The sequence below is a fragment of the Amblyomma mixtum genome, chromosome 8 (genome assembly GCF_055824585.1).
Source record: "Amblyomma mixtum isolate Tamu chromosome 8, ASM5582458v1, whole genome shotgun sequence".
NCBI lineage: Eukaryota > Metazoa > Arthropoda > Arachnida > Ixodida > Ixodidae > Amblyomma > Amblyomma mixtum.
The window spans coordinates 137,240,873-137,257,020 of NC_143019.1; the positions used below are offsets into that span (position 1 = coordinate 137,240,873).

Genomic DNA, 16,148 nt, shown 5'->3' on the forward strand with positions numbered 1-16,148 from the left:
CCTACCTTCCCACACCCTCCATTCCCAACAACGGAGGAGTCATACTGAGAGACTCTCCTGGCCAGCTCCGCTGCTGCTGACCCAATGCCGGATAAATACTGACGCCTTGAAGCCGATAGCCCTCCAAGGGCGGCCCCCTAATGATTGCCTTGTGCCACCTAAGGGGGGGGGGGGGGGGGCGGTGGGGGAGTGCCCCGTTTGCATTGCTTGACAATAAATGTTTCCACCACCCCTACCGACACACACCGACACATTCGAGGCCCTTGAGCTCATATTTCTTGGGGCATTTGCAGATTTCGTCCTCACATATCTTTTCGGCATAACAGTCCTTGGCGTATTTGCAGTTGCGTTCCACATTTTCGATATCTGCAAACGACACAAGAGGAATCGAGTTGTACGGAACGGTGGTTTACTGCCACGGCAAATGAATGAATTATTGAGTTAGAAACAAACCGGCAAACAAGCAAACAAACATATAGACCGTCGTGTCCATGGCTTCGAACACGCCGTTGTCCCTAACCAGCAGACTGTGCTGGCCACAAATTTAAATACTAAACATCAGTTCATTAGTTACGAAATTTGAATGATTTTTTAGAGTTGTACTTTTCTTAAAAATTTTCCTCTCTATTTCAAACGTCGTGCTTTTTGTAAGTTTTTGAAGCCTTCTTTTAAAACACACGGCTGTGAAACACCCGCAAAGCTACAAATGAGAAACAAACAATTGAAAATGTGGCCGTGATATTTTACTGTTCTAAATTTATTTCAAGAAACTTCTAAAAAATCTTACTCAAAGTAGCTATCTATTTGTCATAAAAAGAGTTGCTGCCTTATTATGGCGATGACTGTGGCCTACTCAGAGAAATAATGTACTATGTTTGCAAATTCTACCATGTAATGTCCTTTAATACCTGGTTTAAAAATTTATTACGCGACGCAGTTTCTTTTGAGAAAATGTGAAAAATCTGCTCTAGTTATCAACGCGGTTACAGAGCGTGTTCAGGAAGGTGCTGTGGATTAAACGAACGGACTTTTTTGCACGCTTCCTAATATGTTGATACTAGTTTGTAGAAACAAGACACCGCAGAACAAAAGAGCTAACGTGATAACTAAAAACGCCAGGCGCTGAGTTTACTGCCCTTGCTTTTCGCAGATCCACGTTTTTCCGTAGACATGCAGCTCGTATCCCGGATCACACTGGCAGGTCCGGGTGGCGGAGTCACAGTGCGAATACTCGAAGGGGCAGCGGCCATACGGACAGGCACCAAGGTTGTCTGCGAGGGTGGCCAACCACCGCAAATTTTGGCGGCTGATCCCAAAGCCGGCGCTATAAGTGCTTGTCTTCCTTGGCGTTCATTATAGCCGTGTCTCGCAGGCACAGCTGTACAGTGAACGAACACCTTGTGGGGGCTTAAAGGGCAACTGCAGCACTTTGAGAATTTCGCGATATTCAAGGAATCAAACCTATATAGGCTGTAGGTAAAGCATGCCAAGTGTTTTTGCACTAGCATTTAAAATAGTGACGTAATCGACGATTGAATTTCGCGCTTCTGCTCAATGCACTGGAGGTGTGCAGGAAAGTTCAGCGTGACGTCACGGAAGGCATGATTTCAAATTACTGCTTTCGTAAGCCACACCCTGCCCTGACTTGTTAGACGCTGCCAAACAACTCTCGGCAGGGTTTGCCTCCGGTGGCGTTGCTTTTTTTCTCCAAATCAGGCGTTTGCGGGTTGGAAATGTATACCGATATCTTCGATGACGTCATCATGCGTCCCCGCCACTTGGCGTTGTACACTGCGGAGAAGCTTGAAGGGCGTCCGGATTTTAATCAGCGACTACTTCACTATTTCAAGCGCTAGCGCAAAAAACTTTGCATGCTTTACCTCCAAGTTTCACACATTCGACCCTCTTAAGCTCGTTGATTTCTAAAACCTATGCAGTTTCGCTTTAATGCCGCAGATGTAGCACATATCGGGATTATGTAGACATATCGTGACGGCATTGAGAAAGGAGGACGGGGGTGTCTGCTTCTATTTCTTTTGTAGCGAAAGCTACATTGGCCACGAACTTGCGATTTCGCTGTGGCAGTGCTCCGAGGAGGCACAGAGACCGACCTTGAGCCGTTGCCTAGCAACCGCCGCAGCTAGCGGACGCCGCGCGCTCGCAGCGCCATCTGGCATGACGTCAAACCGCGCGCCTCGCCGCGCAGCCGCCGCCGCTGTATGACGTCACACCGCTTGCCTCGTCGTTGCGCTCGCCTCCTCTCGCTTCGCCAGCTGTGTCGCATGCTTGATAACATGTCGCCCTATGCCTTAGCTTTCGCTACGTATATCCTGGCATAGCCGAGCTAAGTCACTGCCAATTTTTTCTTTCAAAAATATAAAAGCAGACGATGCCATACAGCTGCAGGGAGAACCGGGTCTGAAGGCATGTTCCCCCAGAAGACGAGGGATATGATTCACTTAAGCCTTTATTGTGTCCATATTTAGAAACTCTTGGGTTTAAGCATCAGACCGGACTGAGGAAGAGGAAAGGGTAAGTGGCTGTAGGCATCTCTCGGGAGGTGACTTGGATCTTCAGGTTGGTGGAGGAATTCCAGCCGACAAAAGTGTTTTCCTAAGCATGAATGTCGCAAAGATCTCGCAGCTCAAGTATGGGTAAATTTTTGCGCGATTTGCGCCAATGCGGGCACAGGAAATTACCCAGGTAGCACACGGCAGCGGGCCAATATTGGAAATTGACTGGCAAAGCGTGGCCCTAACTAGGCCCAGAGTTGCCAGTGAGCATCCGATATTGGTTGTGCCACTCCTTAGCACATCCAACAATGGCCCTGGTTGTCCGTCGCTTTACCAGTATTGGCTGAGCCGTAATTAGATCCTGGCTATCATGGGCCAGGTTAGCCAGGATTGCCCCACTGTTTGCCATTGCTGGCTGTGCCATCATCGAATCCTGGCTATCATGGGCCATGTTAGCCAGTGTTGTTCCACTCTTTGCCAGAATTGGCTATGCCATTTCCGGGAGCTGGCTATATTGGCCTAGGATTGCCACCGCTTATCCAGTGTTCAAAGTATACTGGCAAACGTTGGTAAACATTGTGTCATCCATTAAAGTGGGTTCAAAATTATTTTTATGGTCGAGTACGATATCAGCAGTTCATAATTTTCGAACGCGCTAAAACATGCGAGTTCAAAGATTTGGTTTTATTTATTATTATATTTTAACCGAACACTTTTGCAGTTTGTGAGCAAAGCTACCCATGATTCCGTTGGAAAAGGTGCACTCTGGTTGCGCAGTGAGCAGCAATAATACGTTTAGGAGAATTGCGATCGAAGTCGTGTTGATCAGAATTAACGTTCTGATTACACCCGAGACGCCTTCAACAAAAATTGTCAACAAGCGCCTTCAACAAAAAATCAAATAAGTTTGATTTGATTAAATTTTTGGAATAAAAAAAATCACTTTTTTTATTCGCTCTAGGAATTCACTGCCGCTGTGCGCAGCTGGTGTCTGCTTCATGGAGATCGCGATACAAACGTAATAGATTAGCGCAAGTGCATTCGCTAAACCGAAATTGTGCTCAGTTTTGGCAACGTCCAGAAACGAAGCAGTCGCCTCGTAATTTCGAATTATGCGTAGCGCTCGTGAAATATTAGGCGGGTGCTTCATAAACATACGCGGACACGTGCTAAGCGATTCCTACGCTTCCCTACCTCGTGCCCTGTGATCGCGCCTTTCCCGTGTTTTCTGATTTGCTATTTCCTTCCTTTTCTGCAAATCGTAGTGTTGGAAATTGTTGTTTTGGACCATTTTATTCTTCTGTTGCGTAATTTTCATTGGGGGCAATATAGCTCTTGCTCAGGTCCTTGCATATGTACTCGCAAGTTTTTTTTTCTTTCGAACATGACCTTTATTGATGAAAACCATCGAAAGTAGTTGCGAACCACAATTCAACATGCCTTTGTTTGTTATTGCTTTTTTTGCGCGAAACTTCCACACCAACAAACAATTTGAGGATTCTTCGACGACCACTGAATAAATGGACTGACAACTGGCGTTAGACGCATGTTAACCTAGCTTGTTTGGCGTATGTACGGTACATGAAACTATGAAAGAGCGCGCATTCTGCTTGGATATTTTTTGCTTTATATTTTTGTTATTATGTGGTAACATTTTAAGCTATCTTGAACTAACAGAAGCCACATCATACGGCCCCACAAAATACGCGAGTGTCTGAAGTCGTTTTGGCGAAATTCATCTTGAAGCTCCAAGTTTTTCACTTCAAAATTTTCGGGCTTTTGCTGCAGCTTTGTAGAGAGACCGGTTCTGACCTTTGACCGAGTCGGACGTGTTTTTTGACGCTCCTTCGACTTCGGCCGGGAATAGCTACGCCGTGCAGCAACCGGGTTGGGCCCGCATCGCCTGCACGTACGACCCGCAGGCAACGGACCTGGACCTAGGATAACGACCTCCCGTGGCCCCAAGGCCATGGAGCCCCACCAGGAGGCCCGCGGCCGCGGAATGCGCAAGCCTAGGACTGTGCCGGACGGACCTCGTTCGCAAAGCGCACGCCGCGACCGGTCTATCGATTCATCTCCGCTGCTAGAGAGATGGATAGAGTGCGTGCAACGCGCAACACAGCGCGCTGCCCTGACTCCGGAGACGGCGAAGGCAACGCTACCCACCTTGGCCCTTCCGCCACGTGCTGCTGCGATGGCGGCGCGCGCGGACCAACACGTGGGAGCCGCCATTGCCAGCCCGGTCCTGCAGCCACCACTCGGCGGCGGCTACATTCCAGAAGCGGTGGAAGCAGCTGTAGAAGAGCCAGAGGGGGACGACGCCATGGATCAAAGCACCCATCGCAAGCGGCGCCGTTCCACCCACTCTGAAGAGGGGGAGGGGAACAAAGGCAGCGGGGGCGAGGAATCTGCTGCTAAGCGCGAAGCGCTGCAGCTAACTGCACCTGTCTCACCTCCCCCTCCGCGTCCTGAGGGAGCGACCACAGGACAAAGAGCCAGGGAGGTGACAGCCGACAATGGCGTGTCAGCCAGTGCTGGCTGCTTTCCCCCTGCTCTCGCCGGAACGCAAGCCCCCACCCTGAGGGACCAGCTGCCGGTGACGACATCGGCTGACGCGGCGCAGAAGCCAGCAAACCCAGCACGTGACCCAGAGGCCGCAGCTACGGCTCTCAGACGGAGCGCGGCGCACGCTGCCAGCGTGCCTGACAGCAACGAACGCCACGCCCCCCTGGCATCCTCATGCTCACTGGAGACCGCCAGCCTGATCCCCTGGCGCCAGGCTTCAACCCGAGCACAGCGAAGGCGTAAGGCTGCCCTGCAGAGAGCTGCTGCTGCTGTGGCGGTCCATGAGGAGCTCCACTGGACAGTCCTGTTCCGGCCAGCGGAACGCGGCGTGGCCATAAGCAGGGAACAGGGCTGGGAGATTGCTGAGGAGCTGGGCCCGCGCCCTGGCGTGCTGGCGGTTCGCGTTAACACGCGGCGGAACGTCGTGGCGGTGGACACCGGCTGCGCAGCTACCTTCGGCTCGCTTCTGGCCACGACTGTCATCCGTGGCCTGGCTGTGTGCGCCAGGGAGCCAGCTCCTCGCAACCAGTCCAGTGGGCTCGTGTTCGGCGTGGACGCGCGCCGCTCAGCGGACCAGCTGCTTGCCGCAGTGGAGTCGGCGGTGGCAGTGACGTCGGCGTCGCTGTCGGGAAGCACGCTGCTTCTCCGATTTGCGGCGCCGATCCCGCCGCCGCATGTGTTCATTTACAGGCGGCGCCTCGCTGTCCGGCCCTGCCGCCCGCGCCCACTGCAGTGTACCCGCTGTTCCAGCCTGGGCCATGCCACCGAGGCCTGCAGAGCTGCTGCCCGCTGTGCCCGCTGCGGTGCGCCACACGACACTGGAGCGTGCACCAGCGGAAAATCGCGCTGCTCAAATTGCGGCGGTCGACACCCTGCCACGGACCCTTCATGTCCCCACTGGCAACGAGAGAGGCATGTCGCCACGATTTTGGCTTCGTCAGAGGTGCCTCTCTCACGACGGGCCGTGCGCGCGGTTGTACGCGAAGAAACGGCTCCGCAGGCTGCACAGCAGCAACCAAGCAAGCGCAGCTATGCGCAGGTTGCGGGCCACAGCAAGCAGCAGCAGCAGCCTTCTCAGCAGCTCCGGCCTCAGAAGCAGCGGGGGCAGCATCCCAAGCAGCAGGCCGGTTCCCGCACCGCACCAGTGAGGCCCGCACCGACTACCTCCGGTGGCTCCCCTCTGGACGCACGCGACGCCTTAATCGAGCGCCTGCAGGCCGCGCTGCGAGCACTAAGCGTGCTCCTGCCAGAGGGCTCCGAGGGTCGCCGCATCTGTGAGGAAGCGACAGGCCCTCCTGCACTAAACAGCCAACAACATGGCTAGTCGCCGGGCAGTACCCCGCATTCCCACAGTCCTGCAATGGAACGTCCGCTCCCTTGCAGCGCGATACGCTGAGCTCCGCTCACGCATAACATCCGAACAACCAGAGGTGATCGCGCTGCAGGAAACTTATGTCCGGCTGCGGGATGGGGAGCCCCAAAGGCGGCTGCCCGGCTACATCGGTTACCATTCACCAACGAAGTGTGAGGAGGAGTCATGTGCATCGATCCCCTGCGGCGACCCAGCCCATCGACCCGGGAAATCGCGGGCCTCCATTTATGTGCGACGCGACGTCCAGCACGCGCTCGTCGGCACGGCGGCGGCGACGAGTGACGTTCAGGAGTGCGTGGCAGTGACAGTGCGCGTCGGGGGTGTTGACACATCAGTGGCCAGTGTTTATGTGCGCCCAGCTGTGGCGTGGAACGCGCTGTGTTTTCGTGCAGTGTCGTCGTGTTGTGCCCCGCGCCAGCTCTTAGTTGGAGACTTCAACGCCCATCATTGTGCGTGGGGCAGTGCGCGCAACGACCGGCGCGGCGACGACCTGCATGACACAGCAACGCAGCTGGGACTCACTCCTCTCAACACTGGCCAGCCCACCTTCCGACGGCGTGGATCGTCAGGCTCCTGCATCGACGTTGCGTTCGCGTCCAGCGGCATCGAGGCGACCTGGCGTCGTGCACCATCACTCTGGGGCTCGGATCACTTCTCCATCACCATAGAGCCCACTGCTAAAGAGGCGCGCCCCATGCGTACGTACGCAATCGTGAGTTGGGGCCGCTTCCGCCAAGAGGTGGACGCCGCCGCTGCGTCCGGCGCCGATTACTTCACCAGTCTTGTCCGGAGCGCCCTCGCAGCCACGCGTCGCGCAGAGGTGCGGGCAGGTCAGCCAACACCCGACAATAAGCTGCTCGATCTGCGCGACAAAAGGGACAAGGCGGAGCGCAGGGCGCGACGGCCGGACAAGCCAGAAGACTGGACGGTCTACAATCGGCTGGACGCAGCGGCAAGGCGTCACTCCAACAAGCTTTATCGACGGCAGTGGGCTTCTCTCTGCAACACGATGGAGAAGGATCGCAGCTCGCGGCGGCTCTTCACCACCCTGCGGCGCATCACTACACCTCAGGCGAACCCTCAGCCCCTGGCCGCTCTCGCCATCTCGAGCGGCCAAACAAACCAACAGCTGGCTGAGCAGTTCGCTGACCGATTTGCGCCACAGCGTCCCGCGAGCAGTGCAGTGACGACATCGGGCCCCAGTTTTGACGCCAGGTACTCTTCCCCCGCCCCGGATGACGGCCCGTGCAACGCGCTCTTCACAGCGGCGGAACTGAACGACGCGCTGCACCACTGCACCCGCCGCTCATCGCCCGGGCCAGACGGGGTTACGTACCAGATGCTGCGCAACCTGGACGCGGAACAACGTCAAGTCCTCCTGCGGCAGCTCAACCTGGTGTGGGAACGCGGGGTGCTACCTGAGGAGTGGCGCACAGCGGTCGTCTGCCCGATACCGAAGCCAGGCCGCCCACCCACGGAGCTCAGCGGATACCGGCCAGTGGCGCTAACGTCGGCGGCATGCAAGCTGATGGAGCATATGGCGCTCCAACGCCTGCATGCGCGGGCCGCGGAGGCAGACTTGTTCGACGAGCGTCAGACAGGGTTTCGCGGGATGCGCTGCGCGGCAGATTCAATCGCGGACGTTGTCTCCGCACTCGAGCACGCCGTGGCGGCGCGGCAGGTAGCACTGCTCTTGCTGCTCGACGTGTCGAGTGCGTTTGACAACGTCCACCGTGCGGTAATTCTCGCGAGGCTGGAAGAGGCGGGCGTGGCCGGTCGTCTGTTGCGTTATGTGCAGGGGTTCCTCAACGCGCGCACTATTCGCGTGCGCGTGGGAGCGGCTCTCTCTCAGCCCCGCCCGGTGGATCTAGGCGTGCCGCAGGGGTCGGTGTTGTCCCCGTTCCTCTTCAATGTGGCGATGTCGGCGGTGCCGGGCTGTCTGCCCACAGGCAACCGGCACCGCGTGTACATCTCCATATACGCGGACGACATCGCTCTGTGGTGCTTGGGACCTCCGGGCGAGGCTTCCCGCGTGAGAGACTGCCTCCAGGGGTCCCTTGACGCTATCGGCGACCGGTTGCGGGGCCTCGGCCTGGCGCTTTGCGCGGAGAAGACTGCAGCCATGGCCTGCGCAGCTCGCAGATGCGCCCGCCTGGCGCCGCTGACGTTGGCTGGGACGCCGCTGCCGTGGAAGAGCTCCGTGCGGTACCTCGGCCTGGAAATCGACCAGCGCCTCTCCTTCCGCCCCGCGGCGACCAGGGCCTGCCAGCAGATGAAGAGGACTACAGCCGCTGTGCACAAGCTCACCGCCCGGGGCCAGGGGATTTCTCAGCAGGCTGCGCTGCGCCTCTACAACGCCGCAGCCTTAGGGGCGATACTCTACGCGCTGCCCCTCGTCACGGTGCGCAAACCATCATGGAAGGCACTGGAGGTGCAGCATCGCAAAGCGCTGCGGACCTGCCTCGGTCTACCCGGAAACTCGCAATGCGAGGCGACACTGGCCGAGGCGGGCGCGTGGCCGCTGCAGTTACAGGCCACGCAGCGCTCGCTGCACCACATTGACCGCCTTCACCGCGCACCAGACGGCGCGGAACTCCTGCAGCGCCTTCGTCACTACCCGCGCTCAAGAATGGGCGCGGCACTGCAGGAATATGACCAGCTGACGCGCGCCACGCCCCCTACGGCCTCTGCTCCCCCTGGCCCCTCACGACGGAGGTACAGCGAGAGATCGTCGGCATCGCGGGAAAACGCAGCACACCACTATGTGCAGTGCAGCAGCTAGCCGGAGCCGTCATCTACGAGCAACTGCGCGACCATCTGCTTGTGTTCACTGACGGCTCCGTGGTGAGCGAAAACTGCTCGCTCGCCGCAGCGGCCACCATCCCGCCCTGCAGCTGCACCGCCAGCAAAGAGTGGCTTACCTGGGCTCTTCGACCACGGCGGAGCTACTGGGTCTTCGCCTGGGCTTGGACCTGGTGCTCACCCTTACTCCGCCTCCACCCAGGTGTGCTCTGCTGTGTGATTCCCGTGCCGCCCTCAGCCGCCTGCAGACTCCCGCCCGTGGCACCCCGTTGCTGTGCGCGTTACGCGAGCGCATTGAGCGCCTCGCGGAGCGCAGATGCAGTATTCGCGTGCAGTGGGTGCCCGGTCACTGCGGCGTCCGCGGCAACGAGCAAGCCGACGAGCTCGCCACCGCCGCACATCAGCTTCCTCCCAGCGACGAGCCGCTCGCCCTGGAAGACGTGCGTGCGGTGATCTACGACCACCTCCGTCAGCAACACCCGGACCCTCGCATCGCGCGAGGAGAGCGCATTTCTCTCGTCGGCGCGCGCTCACTGTCGCGCCTCCAGCGGGCGATGATCATCCGAGTGCGCGTCGGCTGCGTGTGGCCCGGGGAAAGACGGGTGCGCCACGGACTTTCGTCGAGCGACGCGTGCGCTGAATGCGGCGCAGTGGAGACATTGGAGCACATGCTCCTTCGCTGTACCGCTTCTGCAGTGCCGCGTCGCGAGATGCTCGCGGCCTACAGGGCGCTGGGAATCATCCCGGACAGTCTCGAAGCGCTCCTGTGGCCGCGCGGCAGTGTGCGCACCCGTGACAGAACAATGGTGAGTCTCTGTGCGTTCATCGAGCAGGCGGACTTGACTCCCCGCTTGCTCTACGCCAGGTAGTGCACGCGTGACACGAACGCTCCGTGGGTGCTACCTCGGACGGTATACGCGGCCGGGCGCCCCACCCCGGCCGCTAGTGCAGTGTGCCGCGCGCGCGATTAATCCGAGACAGGACGCTACGTGCGCGCGGCTATGTACATACAGTTTACTTCTTGTGTAAGTGATTGTGCGCAGTGGCCGCTCGCGCGCACTTATTTTCGGACAATGCTTGGACATTAGCGCGCGAGCGGCGCGAACTTGATTACTTTTGTATTTTGTAAATAGTGTACAAAGCTCTACCCTGTCCTTTCTCGCTGTCGCTCCCCTCTGTACTTCTCCTCACTATCCTCTTCCTTTCCCATTCGTTTCCGCCGGCTGCAGCTCGGGTGCTTAAGATATTAGATAGCAATTGCCGCGGCCGGCAACACTCTTTTGCTTCACTTTTTATTTTTTAAATAAACCACTACCACCACCAGCTTTGTAGCAATACTTTGACGCTTCCGTGTTTCCCATCTACTTGTTCCTTGTAGGTATTGCTTTCCGTACTGCCTGTGGCCATGTGACTCGTTCTCCAAAAATTCCAAACCCTTTTCACGTGTTCTGGCCGCTTTCCCTCTCTCTTTCAAGTCTTCCCATATCTCCCCACCTGTTCTCCCGGCCGCGCCCTTTTTTTAGGTAGCGGGCTAACCCCCCACCCCGCGAAGCGCTTTTTTTTCTTTTTGGTTGTCACTTCCTCAAAGCTATTTTCCCTCGCGCGCAGCTACGCGCTTCGCTGTTCGTGCACCCTTCCACGATCTCCCTGTCTCCACCTTTCAGCTCGAGGACTTTTTTCGGAACCACAAAACCTGTGTAAAGGTAAATGACTATCACCTCCAGCCAACCCCTCCCCCCCCCCCCCCCCCCCCCCACCATCGTCCCCACTGCTCGTCTTGGAACCGCGCGACGCATCACAATAAGGCATTCTTGACTCCACGGCGGAGCCCAACCACGTGCACGACCAACACGACGAAAATGCATGCACACTGGAGCTAGCACCGTTCATAGTCTGTGCACGCGAAAAGCCACGCTCATATATTAGGAGAGCTCCGACGCTGTTCGTACCGCCTACAAGATCTTATCTGTAAGTACTAAAACTCTTTTATCTTGATATACGTCTGGAAGTTAAAGTGGTTTTTGTAGTAAACGTTGCTTTGACTACATGCGCCTTTATTTTTTCGGCAGGAAAACAGAGCGAGCCAAAAAGCACGAGGACGACTTCTGTGTACCCACTCTCATTGCGAAATGGCTTGCTTGACGTCGTGCGCAGTGGAATTGTGGCCGAATGGTGAGAATTTTATTTTTCGTCTTTGATGAGATTAACTCACTGAAGATTCGCTACTTTGGCTAACAGCGGGTTTGAACTCATATGACCTTAAATGGGATGCATTCGGGAACATGTCCTTTACCGCTTATGCACGACGGAAATCAGAACCGCTTAATTAATTTTCCACTGCAGACCAGTTGGTAAGAATATGTGTAATACTTCCGTACTGTTTCTTTTTGCCTTCTACACTTGCAGACTCAATAGAAAATCCGCAATTTCTGGTTAAAGCTTTTGCCCAAGTTCTCTCGCAATGAAAAAGGGCATTACTCTGGACTATCAGACTAGTATTTTTGTGTGGTTTGCAAGTCGCAGTTTCGAATCCAATTATAGCATGCATGCGAAGCGACTAAGGTAAAACAAAGGTGCCCTGAGTTCCTTGCGTTCAGCGTATTTCGCAAAAAATTGCAAGCCATATTTTTAACCCTATTAAAAAAAACTAATCAAAAATGTTGTTTTGACGTCCATGTGGAAGAGACGCTACAACCTGTGCATATTTACTTGAATAAAAAATTAGCTCGCAATTTAGAAATACGAGTTATGATATTAAAACAAAATAATACATTAATCTGTTTTCAATTCACATTAATTAGCTTATCTCGCATTGAATATATTTACTGGGAGTGCGACACGACGCATTGGACTAAATTAAACCATTTGGTATAAGAGAAGTTTAGTAAATTAAATTCCACTTTGTGCAACTAATGTGGTGCTGGTTCTTAAGAATAAATTTAAAATTATCCTGTAAAATATGTTGCTAGTGTCTTCACGATGACTGTGTTTCACAAAATTCAGTCTTATTTAATCATTTTTGTTTTTGTTCTGTGATGGCCATAATTCAACTTACCATGACATCATGTATCTCGATCGTTGCAGGCTCGGCGCTTCGTGAGGCCATCGTGCAAGAGCTGGACGAGGAATTTGTTTGAATGCAGTCCAGCAGCCCTCTTGCAAGTGGAGTGCAACGATTACTTCGGATATGACTGATCAGTTCACTGGAGGACAGCTCCGTTGAGCATTTTATGGATGCCTTAGCCGTGCCGCAGCACCTTGCCCAGATGCTTTGCCCAACCTGATTGGCACGCACCAAACTTGAAAATAAATTGTTTTCCCACAGCCTCTGCCACCATGCTCTTGGGCCTCTTTCTTTACTCCCCAGGGTGGCTGGTGGTAGCGCAAACCATCCTGTGCGGGCTAAAAGCGTGATTCTTGTAACTCAAAGCAATAAACGGGTCTTTTTCCTGGAATTCTTTCGCACCCTCTATTATGAATATTTGCTAGGTAGAATGGTATGTACATCCATCCACATTGCCGGTCATTGGCGAGTGGGTTAATTGCATGTGCCAGCGTTCGAAAGCTGGAAACCATTATTCGAAAGCTGGATGCCATTATTCGAAAGCTGCAAACCATTATTCGAAAGCTGGCTACCAATGTTTGAAAGTTGGCTACCAATGTTTGAAAGCTGGCTACCAATGTTTGAAAGTAGGATACCAGTATGAGACCTTTGCTGGCCCATGCTGCAGAACGAACATCGGTACTGCGTTGGCCGCTTGATCGTCCGAACATTGGCCCAAAACTGGCATGAAAGTAGGTCCAATGTGTAAAGTGGTAGCGCTCGGCCCAAATGCCAGTGTAGGACCGATGTTCGTGCCAATTTTTGCCAACAGTTGACCGACCTTCGGCCAATGTTGTTGTGCTGCCTGGGTAAGCTCTAGTGCTGCAGAATTCCGCAAGCACAACGAGTGGTACCGTGCTCTGCGAGCTCCTACATGGCTGGGACTCTAGTGCTTTTGGTTAACTTCGGAGAAGAACATTTCCTGCCAGTTCGGTGACAAGTTCGCGCGGTATGCTTGGGGTTCTCGGCTCGAGGAACGCCAAACCATCCCGCGGCGTTCTTCAGACTTCACTTTGGGTGAAGGTAAGGGAAAGTTGGTTTAGATAAGAACGCAGTTGACAGATATGAATGAGATAGAAATATAGACAAGAGGAGAAAAAAATTGGCTCTGAAAACCAATGGAATGCAATTTCCACCGCGTGTTTCAAGGAACATGACGGTTAAGAAAGCGGCAAAGGCCTGCTTTCACCTTCGACTTCAATCGCTACATTCGGCTTTGTGTCACTAACGTCGTAAAATAGGCTCGTGCCCAACCCCAGCGGATTCCACTACGTCTCGCTATGGAACGACTGCCGGGCTGTCTTCCCGTATAAAGTCAACAGTCGGCATTCGTCTTCTTCGGACTCGTATTTTGTAAGCGTATTTTGGGTTTCTGCTGCAAATGGTGTCAATAGGTACGTGCGCCAAGGACACGTCTTCGTTATGCACTAAGCAGCTTTTACCTTAGCTTCTTTTCACGGTATTGTGAAAGAATAAAAAGCTAGATTTATTAAACGGAATACACAGTTAGACGTCTGCCGACTCTAAACACTTGTTCCAGCGGCTCATGCTGGAGCTTGGAGGTGTACTTTGGAGTAGACGCTGTCTGTGTCGACGGACGAAGCACGTGTTCTGGCAACACCATTTTGCGGAGAAGAGCTATGAATGGCACTGAATGCTGTCTATGTTTATCATGTCAAGGCTGGCACACGACTCCAGATCCGAATTCGACAGAAGTTTTTAATGCCAAAGCATTTCTTTCCTCATGGATGGCGTGACAACAAGATGTGTACACGAGATAACAACGATAAGAATGGTCTTAAGTAACGATAACCAGGTAATTAACAGGGAAATGCTGAAACAAAACCGGTAATTATCATAAAAATGTGGTAGCTATAATGGTAGTAATAGTGACGGTAATAGTTAGGGGTAGTAATCGTTAGTGACAGTAATAGTGGTAGCAATCGTGACAGTGACGTCATCAACCAGTCACATGATGGCACCCACCTAGTGACGTGATAGGAACATGTCTAGACAAGAAGTTGCGTCGCAGCCTGTCAGTTCGTTTTTGAATGCCGTCGTGTGCGGTACTCAAACGCTTTCGCATTTCCACACATAAGCAGACTTATACCCCTGTCAAGCGCACAAGTTAAGTGTACTTAGGGGGAGTGCGGTTCGGCATCCTGAGTGACACTTTGGGCGACGCGGTGCTAAAGGGAAAGCAAAGTGCACTCGTGCTAAAAAAAAATGGCGACAGAAAATGAACGCAATTTCTGAACAGGACGATGGAAAAGAAAAAAAGACGCATAAGATTTGATTGCTTAACGTGTCAGCGCAAATAAAACAAGGTTCAACAGTTTTTAACGATGAAAAAAAAATGAAAATAGAAGAAAAGCCAAGACCAGCCAAGACTATCCAGAATTTCGACAACAAACAAGATGGCGGCGGGCAGCGATGTTGTATCTGATCACGTTTACTTGTTTTGTTGCTTCGCTTGTAGCTATAACCACGGAACTTTTTTCTGAAAACAGTGTTATAGCACGTAAAATAAAGTTGCACTTTTTATGCACTATAAATTTTGTACCATTGGAACCGCTGGCGTCGAGGCTACGCACTCGGCCAGCAAAGTGTGGTCCGTGAACGCACTCCTAGTGGAGTGCACTCTTCCGCGAGTGACACTCCACTTGCGTCGTTTAGATGTGGCAAAGTGTACTTACACATTGTGACACTCTCCGTAAGTGCACTTAACTTGCCCGCTTGACAGGGGTATTAGTTGACTGTTTTGCCTGTTGATCGCATACAGTGATCAAGTTACAATGGTGCTATTAGCGTCAATAATACCGCGTATATTCCAATTTTTAATATTTTAATGTCCTCCCAAAAACAAATTCATGGCTCTGATGGTGTCCCCACACAGTGGCGAGTTTTAGCAGCGGATGTGACATCACCTGGCGCGAGCTTGATGACTGGACAAACAGTAAATATGCTGCAAATTATGTGAACAAATAGAGACACATTTTGTCAGCTGTCGTTTTCTATTAGAACAACAAGAACAACTTGTTCGTCTCAGATAAAAGCGCTGCAAAGCAAGTAAAATAAAAATACACCACCGGGGGCTCTGGCATGGAAACGACGCTGCCAGTCTAAGCAAGAACGAGTTACAGAGAGCAGGCAACCATGGAGCGCAAACTTCCGCGACGTTCTCTGGCAGGCTGTTTTGACTGGTTCCGCCAGGTGCAGTCATTGGGAGAGCGAAATAGGAGTGGGAAGCCCCGCCAAAATTGAGTTGAGGGCAGCGTTTTGTTTGCTTGTATTTTAAAATTTCTCCATTGAATAACTCCCGTTCCTGTGCATCGATTCCTGTAATTCTTTTTAAGTAAGCATCTGTGTGACATAAAGAATCCACCTGAAGTAGAGCCGGTATCCCCCCAAGCAATGTTCCGTAGCCATTTTAACTTGCCCTCTTGACAGGGGTATTAAATGCACTCCTTGAAATTTTTTCCTGGATTTTTTTTTGCTTCTTCGCAATAGGGCGAGGGAAGATATGTCTCACCAATGGGGTTGCAGGAGCCCAAGAGCACGGTGGTCCCTTCGGTGCAGCGGCAGGCTTTGCTGCTCTTGGCGCCCGGCAGATTGCGGCCACATTCCGTATTCGTACAGAAGGCGCACTCCGCGTTGGACACGCAGGCTGCACAGGCCGGGACAGGGGATCGATCGATTCGTGCGTTCATCTTCGAAGAAGCCATTCAAAACCGAGCAGCCCGATTCATATCCTCAAATTACAAAAACTACGAGGAACTTCACCGGCTAAAGT

General features: G+C 53.3%; 1 protein-coding gene across 1 annotated transcript in view; it reads right to left on the reverse strand.

The window, feature by feature from the left end:
• Positions 1–232: 232 nt before the first annotated feature.
• The window catches only part of LOC149334584 (uncharacterized), a 38,795-nt gene continuing 22,879 nt past the window's right edge, over positions 233–16,148 (reverse strand). Inside the window, exons 3-5 of the mRNA XM_089557957.1 lie at positions 15,888–16,022; positions 1,139–1,271; positions 233–368 (exon numbers count right to left, since the gene is read on the reverse strand). Coding sequence (XP_089414083.1) covers positions 233–368; positions 1,139–1,271; positions 15,888–16,022 — 404 coding nt within the window. The remainder of the gene's footprint in view (positions 369–1,138; positions 1,272–15,887; positions 16,023–16,148) is intronic.